At 37.3% G+C, this 18,747-nt stretch overlaps 1 protein-coding gene and 1 long non-coding RNA gene across 2 annotated transcripts in view; one reads left to right on the top strand and one right to left on the bottom strand.

Moving 5' to 3' along the window:
• The window catches only part of EREG (epiregulin), a 17,130-nt gene extending 6,232 nt beyond the window's left edge, over positions 1–10,898 (top strand). The window contains exons 2-5 of the mRNA XM_068542821.1: positions 5,687–5,773; positions 7,322–7,445; positions 8,077–8,226; positions 9,614–10,898. Of these exons, the coding sequence (XP_068398922.1) occupies positions 5,687–5,773; positions 7,322–7,445; positions 8,077–8,226; positions 9,614–9,695 (443 nt within the window). The 3' untranslated portion in view covers positions 9,696–10,898. The remainder of the gene's footprint in view (positions 1–5,686; positions 5,774–7,321; positions 7,446–8,076; positions 8,227–9,613) is intronic.
• LOC137764114 (uncharacterized) overlaps positions 1–18,747 on the bottom strand; it is a 165,243-nt gene that overhangs the window by 112,793 nt on the left and 33,703 nt on the right. The window lies entirely within an intron of this gene.

The following is an 18,747-nucleotide window of genomic DNA, read 5'->3' as shown; positions in this document are numbered from 1 at the left end:
TCTCTTCTTATGTCCTCCTTCATGTCTACTAGCTGCAGATGCCACCACAAACCTGCTGTCCTGCCTATGTTATCAACTCTTTTAATGGCACCACCTTCCTTGGTATTTTCTGGCCAGAAACTTGGTGTCATCTATGAATTCTCTCTTTCTCTCGCCACCACCTAGAGTCTAGCCTCATTAACTCTAGTTAGAACAGGAGCTATGTCCTTTGCATCAGTTTTCCTTTCAGCAGCTCGTTCAGTATCTTGCATATAGAAAAATCTCAGTGGATATTTATTGAACAAATATTCTTAGAGACATGTAGTTACTAAAAGTAAGTATAAGAGAGCTAAGCTGCTCTCCTTCTTTCCCATTTATCAAGTATAATTAAGCCATTCCCACCCTACCATCATACTACAGATGAACTTGTGCTTCTCACGAAAGTTGAAGTCTCCAGTGTTAACCAAAAAAATATATTTTCACAAAATAAAATTTCTTAGCACCTTCCATTATGCTAGGTGCATTACACAGATTCTCAGAATGAAGTGTAATTAACTTTAAGGCTTTTAAAATTATCTTTTATATACTCATTTTCTCCTCTTTTTTTTTGATGATTACTGATTAAAACTATCCTTTTGCAAATTCATTTTTGGCAATAGGCTTCTATAAAGAATGAATGATATGATAGACAATATGCTTCTAAAAATGTCATTAAGTTTTCAAAGCTGTAGTCCACAATATGACCATAATGAAAAAAGGCAAATGACAAACACTTATAATCCAAACTGTTGCTCCTTTAGAAGATTTTTTTGAGACAATAATGTAATAGTAATTTAAATTTCTGAATTGGATCAATAGGGATAGTGTGAGAAGCATGACGGAAGGGAGTGAAGACAGAAAAGGTTCTAAAAAGACCTTCCTGTGTAACATTATCTTAAAGAAAAAAAAAAAAATACAGTTTCAATAGATCATTTGAAATAATACTATAGAGATGAATCTTTGGTTTTAGGAGGGGCAAGTTCCATATTTAGAGCTTTTAGTCACAAAATTCCAAAACACCCAGGTTAGTACAAATTGTATCCTTTATACAATAGTTGATACGATTTCTCCTGCATTATGAGAACATTAAGTATAGTATTGTATGGTCACTAAAATATATGAGCACTTTGAGGTATGATTTAGAAATTACTACCAAAATTGAAGAGTTTAGTTTAATGTCTCTGAACTGAAAAACATGGCGTATTAAATCTTTTCTTGACACTTGACAAGGAAGATCTTATGGCTATGTTTGAAACTCAAACTTAAAGACTTATTTGTAACCCATTATTATATCAACCTCTGGTTTCACCCTGTTATCCTGTTTTTATCTCAAATAGTTGTTGGCTTTTACTTTAATGAAGCTTAGTGATAAGGTTAATGTTGAAAAACTGTAGGAAGAAAATGATTGCTGGTAGGAAGCAAGATTTATGATATATAGATATATATTATGATATATATGTATATACACACATATATATATACTATTCTCTGAAAACATAGGCTGTTACTAGAAAGTACTGACAATAGTTATTTTCAGTGTCTGATGTGATAGTTTACAGTTATTTTAACGAAGTGGAGCAAGACTTTATCTAATAGTGGATTTGAGACAAAAAGGCATCTGGAAGTGGTAAAGGCATATTCACTCCTTGAAAGTATACAAGACCTAACAAGCCTACTATGTTACAGACAAATCCTAAAATTACAGACTGCCCTGGAAGAAGGTAGAAAACTAACAGTCCATAAAGAGGTAGGCATGTGACCACAGCAAAAGTGTGAACAAAGCAGATTTTGCTGCCTGTTTTGGGGTTGGGCAAATACTATGATTCATTATGAATTTGCTGTTCCAGTCTAAATAGCCTAAAAGGTGAAATTGGGAAAATAAGGTGCATCCTTTTCATTCTGTAACCTATCTCACTTTATTTTGGGTCATTTTTATTTGCTTGATTGTTATTCAGGAAAGCCATTTTATCTCTGAGAATTGCAGTTGATTATTGAGGAATAGGCTTGGTCAGCCAGTCACCAAATCTCAGCCTCCTTCGAGATGGCCCCTCAGTGTGGCCGTAAGGAAGCAAGGACAAAAGAAACCATACACAATAAAAAGGATGCTTTCTACATCTGGCATTCCTCCTGACTATCAGGCAAGCACTTCTTACTTAGTGCCCGGAGGCCCACGACATTTAGTGCTCCCCCCACTGGGGTGATGCTACTCAACCCCTCCCACGCGCTGTCCCCCGTATCGTGTAAGGTGTAGGCTCTGCCCTGACTCACGGAGTAGAGGTGATATGTATCCTGTGAGTCACCGGTGCCACTTCCTGCTGGCACATTTGAGGTTTCACGGAAACAAATCTCTGAAAGATGAAAGTAGAGAGATGAACAGGTGAGCTTTAGATTCCTGAAACCCATCTGGAAATTTGACAGAAATAATGGCCTCCAAAGGGAGTTTTGTTTTCATAACATTATTGAAACAGAAGTTCCAGTGGCCAGTTTTGAGTTTACAGATTATCATTGAGCACGGAATTCCTCTGTATCTTAGTTACCAATGTAGAGCTTGCTACCAGATCTGTTTTCTGACACACTGACCCTAACTAAAATCTTTAATATCACAGGGAATTATTTTCTTAGCAGGGACCCATGGTCAAGACTGAAAACTCAAATATAAGATTTGCATTTGAATTACAGAGAGATCATTATGTTCAAATAGCACTAAAGTCATGAAAAACTGAAAGATTAAGGAAATATATGGATAGGACTTTAGCATCTATTCCTTCCCTGTATGACTTTAATGAGTAGTGATTTATAAGGGTGACAGGGTGCTGGATATCAAAATTCTCCATGGGTGGACTTTTTCAATCTTTTGATCATTCCCACTTACTCCTCAAAACCATTTTGCAAAGCCCTGGGCCAGAGGTGAGGTTGAGAAAAACTTGAGGACCACTGCTTTTAGGCAATAGAACTGTGTAGATGGACACACGATTTAGAACCAATTTTGATAGTTTATTGGCTACATACATCTATGATGGAACTGTAGTGTAAACACTTTCATTTGAGAATAGCATTTAAAATTATTTACAATTCCATCTGTAAAATACCCGAATGTTGGATTAATGTACCAAGTCTCACAGAAACCATCCTGAGTGATGGACTATGTCCAAGAGAGTGTCATAGGTTAGGACAGCCCAGTTTTCATGGAGGCATGCCCTGCCCTGAATAGTCTTTAATTCACAAAGGCAAATATTTCACTTGTGGCCTAACTGGAACAAAGTTTCCAACAGTGGAAAAACTAACAATACGAAAAATCTTTGAGAAAAAAAAAAAAAAAGACTAATAAACAACACCTCAAAGCAATTGGCTGGATTCAATAATAGTGGCAGGTTGCATTTGTAAGCAATTCGGAACAGGAAAGGCTAATATCTGATTTCTGCAAAGGATGAAGAAACGATCCTTTGCAAAGAGAGAAATGTGCATTTGCACAATGGCCCTTTTGCAGTGGGAGAATCAGTAATATCTCCTCCCATTAGTTGAAGAAGCATGGAGGCATAGGAGTGTCAGGGATATAAAAACACACATCTAGAACTCCACTTCGTGTTGAGCAGACTGTATATAAATTAAAGGGGGTAATTCTTCAATAGTGAAAGTGTATGGCAAAATTATATTGAGAAGTAGAACAAAATTGGCTTGGATGAGAATCTAGCTAATTCACCCTAGAACGCTATGTGGACAAAGTTATTCTTATTCCATCTCTGTTCAACTGACAATGGAATCCAAACTTTAGCCATTTTTTTGTCATTTAAGAAAGAAGCTTTTTTTTTCCCAATAAGAGCAATTGAAGCATCATTTATATTGTAGGAGAACTATGGAGTGGGGAGGAGATAGTTCTAAACTTTTCAAAAGATATTTTCAAATCACTGAAAGGTTATGAGGCCTGATGTCCAAAGATGGACTCCTAACTCTTATCTTCTATGGTCGCTAGATGATTGGTCTTGGACCAGACATGTAATTTAACACTGAGGTTGTCTGGGGCTAATAACTACTTCACGGGATTGTTATCAGTGCCAAGTTTGAAACATTAAGAAATTGCAAATTCTGATGCTTATGTGTAGTTCAGTTTTTAATTTTAGTTTTACCCAAATCATATGCAATTTGCTTAACATATACATACCTCCTCTGATTGTGAAAAAATAAAATAAAATTCTTTATTACATGGATTAATTATCCTTTAAAATACCAAAGTACAGAGAGATTTATAACATTGTTATAGACCAGTAGAGGCCACTACCCACATATACTACTGCTAAAACCAGAGGCTAGATGTTGAGTGGCATGGAACATTCATGAGTCTCTGGTATGTTAGATGTTTCAGAAAAATATAATTTCATTTAATTCTCCCCAAAACTCTATAAACTAGGGAAAATGGAGATCCAGAGAATTTAATTAATTTGTCCAAAATTACATAGCTCAAGTTTTCTCCCAGATTGCCTTTCCACATACTTTGTTGCCTCCTTATGGGGTTAAATACTCTGCTTCAGTTACATTTATCTGAGTTTGTTCCCTGTGATGTCCATTATACTCTAGTATTATTGCCTGTTGCCAGATTCTGTAATGCAGCCCATTAACAACATTGTTATGTAATCTTGGGAAAGTTACTTAACTCACTTTTCTCATATGTCTAATGGGGAGAACAGTAGTATCTTCTTCAAAGAGTCACTGAGTGGATTAAATGAGATAGTATAGGTAAGGAGGGTAGAACCATGCCCACATACAGTACGTGGGCAAGAAATGTTAACTGCTACCTACTACTATCACCATCACCAGTAATGTTTCCTATATGACAGTTACTCATATAGCCTGGAAGAGTGAAGAGCAACTACATGCCTTCTAAGAAGAGTAAAACTCTCTTCAGTCAACATCCGTGCAATTAAAAGGATTCTCTTATTCTTTCTACGCAATTCAGAAAACTACTTGAATCATTCTGGTGCCTGTTTCCCAACATTTATCTTTTCAGTGGGGAAACACCATGAAACTCCTTGTTTAAACTCTTACTGGGCTGACAGAAACTGGATTCTTGGTCACAGTGTGGTTCATCTAGCATGTGTGTTCCTTTCCATATTAGATAAGATATATTCTGACTTTACTTAGATTACATTTGATTCATTAAAATGGATTTTAATGTGTAATGCAAAGAGTAACTTAGGTACTTAAATCAACAACTGATGTATCTTAGGTTGAGAGTCCTGTTTAGTTGTGACCATAAATAGAAGCTGAGTTTTATTTGAAGCCTTCTTTGTGATAGTTTCTACCTTGAAGCATTGCTCTGAGCACATCATGAAGTAAGACGGTGGAAATTTTCCAATTTTCCAATTGCTAAGCTTCTTAAGAAATCAGTCTTTAAAATCAGGTCTTTGAAAAGGTTACCGTGAAATGTTTAGAGCAGGTCAAATCTGTAACTCTGAATGTAATGCCAGGGCTTTTACCCTTGGACAGAAGAGCTGGGGGTTCATTTATTTTCAATGATATGACTGTTTCCATGAATTATTTTTTTATGGTTTCGATGGCTCAAATACTTGAAATAATTAAAAGAACTTTATAAATACTGTAATTACGTGGAAATCTGGTTAGGGTTTCTTTCCTTGAAGCATTAGTTATATATTTGATTTTTCTCCATAAATAGGTTTCCATCTTCTACAAGCAGTTCTCAGTACAACTGTGATTCCTTCATGTATCCCAGGAGAGTCCGAAGATAACTGCACAGCTTTAGGTAAGCCCAGCTTTGTCAATGTTGCATCAAAGAATTACACATTCTTAACAGAAATGTAACTCAAAGACTATAAATATGCGATAGTGGAAAAAAAAGGGGGGGAAATAGCTGCTGTATTAACAAAAGAACCCAGTGAACTAGCGATCTGGAAAAATTATATAAAGGAATAACTGGAGGCAGAGGGACTGAGCACCTAGTTATATATATAAAGATTTGATCTTAAAGAGACAGAGAACAAAGAAAATCAGATTCCCTTTGGTCATTTCAGAACGTTGCTGAGAAACCATTGTGAGGAGCTGGATCCCAGGCAAAACAGGAAAATTTAAACTTTGTACACAGTAGACAGTCAATATATTTTGTTGTTATTTTTTTGTAAAAGGAGCAAATGATGTCTTTTATTTTGAGTTACAGTATTCGTTCAGAAAAATCTACGGAGTCCTTAATACATGCTAAACACCGTGCATGGTCTTCTCTTTGGGGCCCAGAGGACTCTGAATGTGGTTTAAGAGAGATCCGCTTTAGAGCTGATTCACTTCGCTGTACAGCAGAAACGAACACAACACTGTAAAGCAACTATACTCCAGTAAAAAAAAAAAAAAAAATTAAAAATTAAAGAAATAAAATTTAAAAAATAAAATAAAAGTAATAGCACCCAGGCACCAAAAAAAAAAAAAAAAAAAGAGAGAGAGAGAGAGAGATCTGCTTTATATTCACTCTGAGTTATTGAGTCCAGAGTTTTCCTGAGGAACCAGAGTATTTCCTGCAACAACTTCACCTCCTTTCTTGTCCTTCCTCTTTGTGCTCTCCAGAGGTTTGGTGTGCTTCACTCCCTATTTTTGGCTATTTGAACAAGAGTATTACAATCAAGAGGATTTGTTTGGTTATTTCATAAAGATCCTTCACATTTTAGTAATTAAAACGTTCTAAAGTGAATTTTATGTGTAGGTTGCAACACTATTCTAAAGAGGCTACTATTTTCATTGTTGTATTTGTGTAACCGAGACGTTTATAACTCAAGGTTGGTCTAGTTCATGTCCAGGTCTCATCGTTAGAGACTGTGATTGATTTCCCGAACCCGAAAGTTTGGGAATGCACACCAAAACAAGCCTTGCTGGCTTAAAACCCACTATAGATTTAAGCTCTCTTAAATTAATTAATGGATTCAGTTTGCAATTGCTTTGGGAGTAATGAATGTCAGAATTATTTTGAGATTTGAAAAAATTATACACACTTTGGATAAATGAATAACTGTGAAGGAAAATGATTTGTGTGTGTGTGTCTCCAGCTTACCTTTTCTATCCTTAAACATTGTCGTTTGGGAATTTTACCCCCAGGTTTTATTTTGTTTTGTTTAGCCTGTTGGCCATTTTCCTTTGGGGGTCCAGAGTTTGTTTATTGGTCTAGGGAACGTGACAACTAGAGTGACTTTTTGTCCTGAAAATACCTGACCTGCTTTGTTCCAGTAGCTCAGTGGTTACTATTATGAAAGGGTGATTAATTCTTCAAAGAAAACAACAGACTATATTCCACTTTCTATTTCTTTCACAGTTCAGACAGAAGATAATCCACGTGTGGCTCAAGTGTCAATATCGCAGTGTAGCTCTGACATGAGCGGCTACTGTTTTCATGGACAGTGCATCTACCTGGTAGACATGAGTGAAAATCACTGCAGGTAATATGCCAAATACAAGCAAACAAAAACAGTTTTTTAAAAACCCACATTCTCTCTCTTTTTTATTTTTGTAATAATTACTCTATTGTTTCCATGGGCTGCCGTTTATATGTACTATTAGCATGCAGTTTATATGTACGATTAGAAACTTTATTGAGTGAGTTTTTTTTAAGTTAGGGAACAAATGGTAGAACGAACAGCAGTTATCAAATTGTACAGATGCTTCAGGGCTGCAGAATGGGGAGGGCTTCACATGCCTTCCTCTCATACTTACTGCAATAGCAGCTTAGCCTTTAATCTTTTCCTGGACTTATATGTCAGCCATTGTTATAAGAGTCGATTCCACTGCCTTAGACAAAAAGCACTTCAAACTTACAAACCACCATTGTCAGCCAGCCTGGCGGCCGAACCAGACTATCATTCTAATACAGCAGTTGAGCTTGAGAGCAGTGTGGGCCTCTTTTATCCAAGTTGGGCCAGCTTTAAGGTCAGTCTCTAAATTCATCTTTACAACTTTTGGCAAACCTTGTCAATATCTTGCATTTCATTGTAAGATTAGCTCTTACAAAACTAATTCAGAACCATGATTTCTTTCTTGAATAACTGATCCTTCTCTTGCATTGTCCTTTAGGTGTGAAGTGGGTTACACTGGTGTCCGATGTGAGCACTTCATTTTAACCGTCCAAAAGCCTCTGAGCAAAGAATATGTGGCTTTGACTGTGATTCTTGTTATCTTGTTGTTCATCATAGTTGCTGGCTCTGTATACTATTTCTGCAGATGGTAAGCCAGTGTTTTTGTTTTTGTTTTTTAACACTCTGCTTTTGTAAATTACCTTTATACAATCTACACTTACAAACTGGGTAAAAATATGGCAAAGTATTATTTAGTGGGATAAGATAGACTCTGCACTAATGATATTTATAAAGAAGTTTTAGCAGCAGAACATCTGGACTAGTAGAAATGAGTGTCCAGATAATTGTAAGAGCTGACTTTTAAAAATTGGTTCATGTCAGTCCCCCAAAATTCCATCTTCAACACTCCATCTTCATGTACAATGCTGTACTGATATATGCTGATAACTGAGAAAATATAGAGTGGGCACTGAGCTACTGACAGTATATCATATTGGCCATTTTTTAGGCTTAGGACCAGGGTATAGAAATAGAATGAGTTAGTTAATAATAGCTGCCTTTAAAATGCCTCCATGAAATCCTTCTTATTTTGGAAGTGGTGCAGATTTTTCAGTGTAGATTTGAGTGAATTTTATTTTATTTTTGCTGACAGTAATGCACTCCTACTTTTGAAGCTCCAAAAGTGTTACTTTTATAAGATTAAATTTATTTGGTCCATGCTTGAGTCTAAGTATTCACCAAATTATAATGCCTTTTTAATTGGTTATGATCACATAACTGAATATTATTAAAACTGAAATGCACCTGAAAGGTCTTTGACTACAATCCTATCTTTTATAAAGATGGGAAAGTAAGATCCAGAGAAGTAAATTGACATGTCCTGGCTCATCTAGTTGACAAATAGCTAAATCAAGGCGAAACAAAGGTTTTCTAATCATATTCTTCTACTAAGCAAAAACATTATGCGGTTTCCTTAAGGCTACATGCTTCATCTTCAAAATGGGTAGAAAATGAACTCAAAATTTTAGGAAGATAGCTTTAATGAATGAGTGAATGAAGATTCTGAATCACGATAGATTTATGAATCCTAGCTGGGAGAACTTGACCAGGTTATGTAACCCATTTGTACTTCATTTCCTTCATCTGTAAAATGAGGATGATAGTGGTAAGTGTGAGGATAAAATAAGTAATGGATATATAGCATTTAGAACATTGTCAGTCACTTAATAAGTGCCCGATTTATTTTCATTATTATTGGTGATATCATTATATCAATGTGATGGGTAGAATGTAAGAAAGAAAGAAAGAAAGAAAGATAGGAAGGGAGGAAGGAAGGAAGGAAGAAAGAAAGAAAGAGAGAGAGAAAGAAAGAAAGAAAAAGAAAGAAAGGAAAGACAGAGGAAAAATGAAAGGATAAAACAGACCAGGATTAAACGTGGTCACATGCTCTCCTGGAATTTTACAATTTTCATGATCATGTGAAAGCCTTTGAGAAGTCCTTTCACAGCATTTCACCATTTCCTCCCATTTTCTAGGTACAGAAATCGAAAAAGTAAAGAACCGAAGAAGGAATATGAAAGAGTGACCTCAGGGGATCCGGCATTGCCACATGTCTGAATGGTGCCATTAAGCTTATAGGCAGGGATGCACTGCATACCTGGTTATGTTAATATTCCTGTTTTATTAATAATATTTATGTGGGGTCATGTGTTAAGTCAACAATGATGTATTTTAATATACTAAGAAGAGTTTTTATTTTTGTTTTATTTTTGACAGACTGTTTGCTAATGTATAATGTACACAAAATATTTACTATAGAAAGAAAATGGATATTTTTGTAAGAAATCATTTCCTGGGCTAAATGCTCTATTGAAAGCTTTTTTGCCTTCTGTACAATGCATAGGAGTGAGCAATGCCCAGTTCATTGTTCAGGAAGTGTCAGCAAGTGACAGGTTTCTGTAAGCCTAAATATATGGTCGAATCAATTTAATAAGTATATATTTCTACTCCTCAAATCAATGATAGTTGGTTTGACTATATCATAGTCCGATGTTTGAGTTGGCACCACTGTGCCTGTGCCATGTGTCAAAACAGTAATGCTGTGGGAATTGGGGAGAAGCAAATATAGATCACGTGCTAAACACTACATATTTGAAACAAACTAAACCCTGGAGGGCTCTGCTCCCTCCACACACATCCTTAGCTATAACTCACTCTTTGTCTGCCTGGAGAGAAGGTGCACGATTCCCTATTCCCAACCACAACTCCTACGGATACTAGTCACCCATCTAACAGATTCTCCTTAAGAAAATGAATTGAGAACTTAATTTTATACCATCTTTTATGTAAACAGTAGATAATTTATAGCTTCACAATGTTCTTTTTTTTAGTATGACATTTATGCTAGGTAACTGCTCATGAGGCAATTACAGAAATCCACATGTGAAGTCAAAATCTATGCTTCTTTTCAAGAGTATTTATTTCTGTAGGGACTTGGCTGGAGAATTCTAAGATTAAATCATAGTCCAAAATTTGATGGACTAATTATTATTTTAAAGTGTGACATAAGACAATAATTCTATACATGGTCTAAAGAGATCTAAAAGGATATTTCTGTTTCCCACTAATACAGCTGAAGTCAAATGTGCTGTGTAAAAATACATTTTAAATCCTACACATACTTATTGACATCTACTGTATGTAAAGGAGGTCTGCATATTTGAGTGACCTTGATTGCTTCAAAGAAAATTTATTGACTAACCAAGAAATCAGCTGCAATCCATTTATTTTGTTACAAAATGGAGTCATATTGGTTTATCTTAAGCATCTCAATTCATATTACATAACTAATTGTAAATAATAGTTTGGGGTGTTTTTTAATCTTTATTTAAAAACTAACCCCTGTAAAAGTTAAATTTTTATTTATAAATGCATATTAAATAATAAAAAAGGTATGACACAGATTGCTTTTATGGGAGAAAATTAGTAAAAAAATAATTGTTTTAATGAGGTTGATGCTGAACAAACATAAAAAAATGATTGCTAGCAACTCGTGTTTCCTACAAACAATGGAAACATTTTGGCTCACATTTAGTCTATCTTCCTTATTTTACAGATTTCTCACTGTATATATTTCTAGAAAGGGCTATCTATACCCACCGTACTGAGAATAAATGCAAATCCAATGCATAAATTCATAGTTTGTGGCTTCCCACCAAGGCCACAAAGTAAAGTTCTAAGATTGGTACTAAAGATATAACCTCATAATTAAGATTTGTGTAATATATTAAATATTTAAAATACAATCAAATGCTACTATTCTTTTGGACATTCTTTTGCTCTTATCTCTCTGCCAAAGTCAATGCAAGGGGAGAAATGGTGCACTGGTAGGACAGATTTTTATTTTTGAGTCCTTGAGAAGAGAATTAGCTAAATTCAACTGCCGTGAGGTATCAAATCAATTTTTATGTAGCAAATACATGATACTAGCTTCTAATTTCTGTTGAATTCAATAATGCAGTTTTAAAAAACTTATGTCTGATCCATTTTGCCAGTTTTGCAGCAATAGTCTGTCAGTAGACTTTTGGAAAAAAGTGTGTTTAATTTGCTGCCCAATACTTTCTGATTTTTTTCTACTCTTATTTGTATGGGAAAAAGGGGGAGTAACAACTGGTATATGCAGTGCTGCTGGAGTACATTTTAATGTTTTGACTGAAGAATAATTTTATCTAAAACATACCTGTTATTCAAACTGGATGAGGTTAAATGTAAGACAGTGAATTTCTCTCCTCTTTTTTTGCACTCTGTAATTGCACTTTTTAAGTTTGAAGAGCCATTTTGGTATACAGTTTATATTAAAGATGCCATGGAACATAAAGTTGTATCGCATGCAGTTTAAAGTAACTTATTTGACAATGAATTTTATCAGAGTACTGAATTGTATCAATTTGTTTGTGTTCAATATCAGCTTTGATAATAGTGTACCTTAAGATATTGAAGGAGAATATAGATACTTTACAAGATATTATTAATTTTTATTTATTTTTGTTGGAAACTGGAAAAAAAACAAAATTGAAAAATAAAAATGAAACACCTTGCATTAAAAATGTCACTGATAAGTTTAGTCTCTTTCTTTCTTTTTTTTTTTTTTCCATACTACATTAAAAGGCTTAAAAGCAGTGACCCGACTATAATGTGTTTAGACATAAAGACATATGGTTTTAGTTTGGGAAAGCATTATATAAATTTATCATATTTTGTGGCCTACCATAGTGAAGAATCTCTTTGAAATATAAGGAATCACATCAATTATAAAATTCTGGGGGTTAGTATTTTTTTTAAAGAATATTTTTAAAGAGTATTTTAAAAAATATTTCTAAAAAGAATAAATAATCCTATTGAGAAATAACTTTTGGAAGGACACATCAGCCAGAAGCATGTCCCATGGTTCCCTCAGCATCTGCCAACCAAGAGGCTTGGCTTTCCCAAGACTTCAGAGCAGGAAACATCATTCCTCTGAACCTCCATCACAGTAATGGCTTCCGAAGTACATGCTTCAAAACCTATAGAGTACTTTGCCCATTTATTAGCTCCTTGGACCACTTCATTAGCCTGTGGATAGGGCAGGTAGGCATAGCTATGACCATTTTCCAAAGAGGTAAACCAATTTGTCCAGGGTCACAGTGGTAGTAAAAGATGACGTTGGCATGAGAAACAAGGTCTTCTGATCCCCGATTCTACCACAGCCCTGGCCATGTCAGGGCAGCAGAACAAACCATCATGTGGAGTTAGTCTGAGATTTAGTTTGGAATTTTGTGGGGGAGAAACAGAAATTCCTGTAAAATGAAATTCCTGGGATCTCACAGAGCCATCTGACTGACTCTATTTGAAGTCTGAGAACCCAGAGGGTTAATTAAGGAAAAGAACTCCTTGAAACACTTCTCACTCAGCTTACAGGATGTCACACTTACCTGGTTTTCCACCTGTTTTCAGTCTCATGCTGGATCTTCCTTAATATGTTCCATCCCCCACCACTGATTTGTAAATGCTGGAGTGCCCCCAGATCTCAATTTCAGAACTTTTTCTCTGTGTATCCACTCCCTTCTTTATTTCATACAGTCTTCTGCCTTTAATAGCCGTCTATATACTGATTATTCCTAGGCTAGATACTTTCCCTGATTTCCAAACTTCATTATCCAATGACCTATCAAACTACCCATCCACTTGGATATACACTGGACATTAAAACATAACATGTTCAATAACTGACAGTCCCCTAAAAAGTCTTTCCTTCCACAGTGTTTCCATTCAACTAAATTCAACTCCATCCTTCTTGTATCTCAGACCAAAAATCTGGTATCGTCGTCTGGAAGGTGCAGAATGGCTCACTTTCAAGTGATTTCAGAGAGGATTACCCTAAACTTTTTACAACAGTGACAGAATTGGCCATTTTGAAGGCATTATGCAGAAGGAAAACAAATTCCAGAAAACCAGACTTCGAATATCACAATTTTTTAAAAAGAAGAAACTGTAGGCATTGAATTTGGTCAATTCTAGAACATATTTCTCCCCAAATGGTCACAAGACATTATAAAACATAAGTGCTGTTCATTAGGATCCAAACATGGATTCATTAAGGAGGAAACATAAAATATGGATCTTTTAAAAAAATCCTGTCTGATAACCAGCTAATGGTAACTACCCATCATATAAACCAAACACAGGTACGACATTCAGTTTATTTGAATTCAGAGAAATATTTGGGAAAAGTCTTCCAAAAATTTTGTATGAGCCTGCAGTGCCATGTGCCTATTAAGAAATAGGCACAGCCGAAGCTAATATAATGCAGGTATTGTTAATGGATCCAACACATGCGAAATGGAGGCCATGTGACAGGATGATACAAAGCTTTGGGTAAGGGCGTGGTTATACTCATTGGAAATATAGAAAATATACCTTAAAATATCAGTGGAATGGTGACTTTTCCAGTCAATCTATCAGAAGGGAGCAATAATTTTCTATTTACTCTCTTTTTCTCTGGATGGCAGGATAGATAGCAAGGAAATATATGTCATATTCCTGGCCCTCAATTTGCCATCAGGAATAATTCACATTCTGGGAAAAAATGATAAAAATTAATAGTTTAGGGCTTCCCTGGTGGCGCAGTGGTTGAGAGTCTGCCTGCCAATGCAGGGGACACAGGTTCGAGCCCTGGTCTGGGAAGATCCCACATGCCGTGGAGCAGCTGGGCCCGTGAGCCACAACTACTGAGCCTGCGCGTCTGGAGCCTGTGCTCCGCAACAAGAGAGGCCGCGATAGAGGCCCGCGCACCGCGATGAAGAGTGGCCCCCGCTCGCCGCAACTAGAGAAAGCCCTCGCACAGAAACGAAGACCCAACACAGCCATAAATAAATAAATAAATAAATAAATAAACAAACAAATAAATAAACCCAAAAGTAAAAAAAAAAAAAATTAATAGTTTATGAGTCAGTCAATATTTATTGAAAATCTTTTTTTTTTTTTTTGTATCTAGTAATGTATAAGGGGTATAGATATTCAAAAGAAGTATAAAATGTACTGTGGTTTTCAAGAAACTTAGAAGAGGAATTTGAAGTTATGGGGATATATAAAGAATAATGCAAGGCTTTAGTAGTTAGAGTTCTTCGGTTTTTAGGGAACAAAAACGACCCTCGCTTAACCAAGAAGAAATTTGTGAGAAAGATATAGGGGGTTCGATAGAATTAAAATAAAAGCCAAAGAATCAGAGAAGTTCTAGTGATTTAGTCAGCAGTGCACTGCTTCTAGAAGGTGTGAACTCCAACTATTTTTAGTTCTTGGCTGCATGTGGTCAAGGGAGGCGTCTGATTACTTAGCTGGGATCACAGGCTCACCTCTTGGCCAGGCGACCAGTACATTGTAGTTGAAAAGCCACCGAGTTTGTATCTAATGGGAGAAATTTTTCTCACAGAGGAAAATCAGAGAGCTATTACTAGAGGAAGGATAAATGAATTCTGAACACGCAAACAACAGATGTCCACCATAGATACTAAATAGTATCAGATCAAACAATTTAGAGAAAGGTGATGTCAATGGGGAAGCTTTTATTGAGGAAGTGAGACTTTAACTTGACTTGGAAGATTGACAGGACTTTGATAAGCAAAGGAGGGACTGTAGGACATTTCAAATGGAAGAATAATCAGGACAATCATAGCAAGTTAAAGGTATGTAAGGGAGACCACCCTGACAGTAGTATAGGATTTCTATTTGGGAATAGTTTAGAATTTAGTTTGAAGGATCTTCAAAGCCATACTGAGAAGATAAACTTCACATTAATGGGTAATAGGCAATCATTTAAAGTTCTTGATCAGGGGATCCATACCATAAATTGGTATGATAAACAGAATAATGCCCCCCGTGCCCCAAAGATGTCCATGTCCTAATCCCTGGAACCTGTGAATATGGTGCCTTACATGACAAAAGGGACATTGCAGATGTGATTAAATTTACAGACTTTGATCTGGGGAGATGATTCTGATTAGCCCGGTGAACTCAGTCTAATCACATGAGCCCTTAAAAGCAGGGAGCTGTCCCAGCTGTGGTCAAAGCTGTAGTCTGAGAAGGACTTGACCCACAGTTACTGGCTTTGAGACAAGGAAAGGGGCCATAAACCATGAAATGCAGGTGGCCTATAGCAGCTTGAGAAGACAAGGAAATGGATTCTCCCAGAGAGCCTCCAGAAAAGAATGTAGCCTTGCCAACACCTTACTATTTACTCAGTGCTGACACCCTGATCTTAGCCCAGGGAAGCCCAAGTTGGACTTCTGATCTACAGGATTGAAAGATCACCAGTTCTATTGGCTTAAGGCACTGAATTTGTGGTAGTGCGTTACAGCAGGAATATAAATTGAAGATAAATGGTGTTTTGGGAAAATTGAAATGAGCTTATTTGAGAAGACTGATTGAGAAAAAATATACTGGTGACAGAGATCCCAGCTAGTAGAGTGTTGTAACAACCTAGATATAAATTGAAGAAAGCTTATGTCTGGAAGAACAGAGAGCAGGAGGAAAATTTTAGACACATCACAGAGAGAAAACTGGACGTGTTTAGTGATTGAATATGCGAAATAAGAGAAACTGGAGTCAAAAAGAATTCAGTTTGGGAAAAAGGAAGTTAATTTAGTTTAAATATGTTGAATGTAAGAATACATTCAACATATGTATTGTTGAATGTATATTTGTTGAGGGTATATTTGTAGAAATAACATGTTCAAGGTATTTGGTAATACCTCAAAATTATATATACTATTTTACAATTTACAGAATACTTTCACATCTGTTAACTCTTTGTTTAAATGCACTCTCTGAGATGGAAGGAAGAGATTAATAATTATTACCTATAAGAGAATATAGTCTCCTGAAAGGTTATGGTTTGCTCTGAGTCACAAAACAAGTAAAGTCACAGAACTTACATGTTATTCCAGGTCTCCTGTGCCCCAAATTTCCATCTACTTAAAGCTGCCTCCTTGATGTGGAACTTGGGGGTGTGGTGTAAGCTAAAGATGTAATGGGAACTCCCATCACAGAGACTACAGTTGATTCCAGAGAAACAGTTCAAGTTAAAAACTTCAAAGGAGTGAGGATAGAGGAAAAATGCCAAGAAAACCAATGATGGACGCCAAGGAAACGTCTTCACCTGAGGAATTGGTAAAAGGAAAAAGAGCCAGTGAAGGCAAAAGGAATGGTTAAATATTTTATTCATTCATTTAGCAATTACTTACTGAAGGCTTAGTATGTGTCTTACTGTTCTACATCCCAACAGTAAGTGATGAACAAGACAGATAATGCCTGGAATTTGTATTTCTAGTGGGAAAAGAAAGAAAATAAATAAATACTAATAACAATAATAGTATCAAACACTTATATAGGGCTTACCATTTACTGTAAAGCTTTTAAAATGTAATAACTTATTAAATACTTATAACAATCCTATGAGGTATGTAACTACTTTTATAAGACTCAGATGAGGAAACTGAGGCAGAGAGTAACTGCCCAAGGTCTTGTGGGTAGTGATAAAACAAGGTAGTAATACATAATATACTCTGGTTTTGGGGCTGCTTTAGCTAGGGTGGCCAGGGAGGCATCTATATGGAAGTAATATATGAGCACAGATGTAGAGAGATGTGGCAAACTCGGCTATGCAAATTTGTGGAGCCAAAGTATTTTGGACCTGGAGCAGGAAATACAAGGACTCTAACGTTCAAAAGACAATAAGATCAAAGAAGAACTTCAAGATGGTGGAGGAGTAAGACGTGGAGATCACCGTCCTCTCTACAAATACATCAAAAATACATCTACAGGTGGAAGAGCTCCTGCAGAACACCTACTGAACGCTGGCAGAAGACCTCAGACTTCCCCAAAGGCAAGAAACTCCCCACGTACCTGGGTAGGGCAAAAGAAAAAAGAAAAAACAGAGACAAAGAATAGGGACAGGACCTGCACCTCTGGGAAGGAGCTGTGAAGGAGGAAAAGTTTCCACACACTAGGAAGCCCCTTCACTGGTGGAGACAGGGGGTGGGCGGTGGGGGGGAAGCTTCAGAACCACGGAGGAGAGCGCAGCCACAGGGGTGTGGAGGGCAAAGCAGAGAGATTCCCACACAGAGGCTCGGTGCCGACCAGCACTCACCAGCCCGAGACGCTTGTGTGCTCAGCCGCCGGGGCGGGCGGGGCTGGGAGCTGAGGCTCTGGCTTCGGAGGTCGGATGCCAGGGAGAGGACTGGGGTCGGCTGTGTGAACACAGCCTGAAGGGGGCTAGTGCGCCACAGCTAGCCGGGAGGGAGTCCGGGAAAAAGTCTGGAGCTGCCAAAGAGGCAAGAGACCATTGTTTTGGGGTGCGTGAGGAGAGGGGATTCAGAGCACCGCCTAAATGAGCTCCAGAGATGGGCGCGAGCCGTGTCTATCAGTGCGGACACCAGAGACGGGCATGAAACACTAAGGCTGCTTCTGCAGCCACCAAGAATCCTGTGTGCAAGCATAGGTCACTATCCACAACTCCCTTCCCAGGAGCCTGTGCAGCCCGCCACTGCCAGGGTCCCGTGATCCAGGGACAACTTCCCCAGGAGAACACACGGGGCACCTCAGGCTGTTGCAACATCACACTGGCCTCTGCCGCCACAGGCTCACCCCGCATTCCGTACCCCTCACTCCCCCCTGCCTGAGTGAGCCATGGCCCCCTAATCAGCCGCTCCTTTAACCCCGTCCTATCTGAGCGAAGGACAGATGCCCTCAGGCGACCTACACGCAGAGGCGGGTCCAAATCCAAAGCTGAACCCCAGGAGCTGTGCGAACAAGGAAGAGAAAGGGAAATCTCTCCAAGCAGCCTCAGGAGCAGAGGATTAAATCTCCACAATCAACTTGAGGTACCCTACGTCTGTGGAGTACCTGAATAGACAATGAATCATCCCAAAATTGAGGCGGTGGACTTTTGGAGCAACTATAGACTTGGGTTTTGCTATATGCGACTGAATAGTTTTCTGATTTTTATGTTTATCTTAGTACAGATTTTAGCACGTGTTATCACTGGTGGATTTGTTTATTGGTTTGGTTGCTCTCTTCTTTTTTCTATTACTTGTTAATTTTTTTTATTTTAATAACTTTTTAATTTAATTTAATT

The sequence above is a fragment of the Eschrichtius robustus genome, chromosome 4 (genome assembly GCF_028021215.1).
Source record: "Eschrichtius robustus isolate mEscRob2 chromosome 4, mEscRob2.pri, whole genome shotgun sequence".
Classification (NCBI taxonomy): domain Eukaryota; kingdom Metazoa; phylum Chordata; class Mammalia; order Artiodactyla; family Eschrichtiidae; genus Eschrichtius; species Eschrichtius robustus.
The sequence above is the reverse complement of the archived record's forward strand: the minus strand, read 5'-3'. Positions and strand labels throughout refer to the sequence as shown.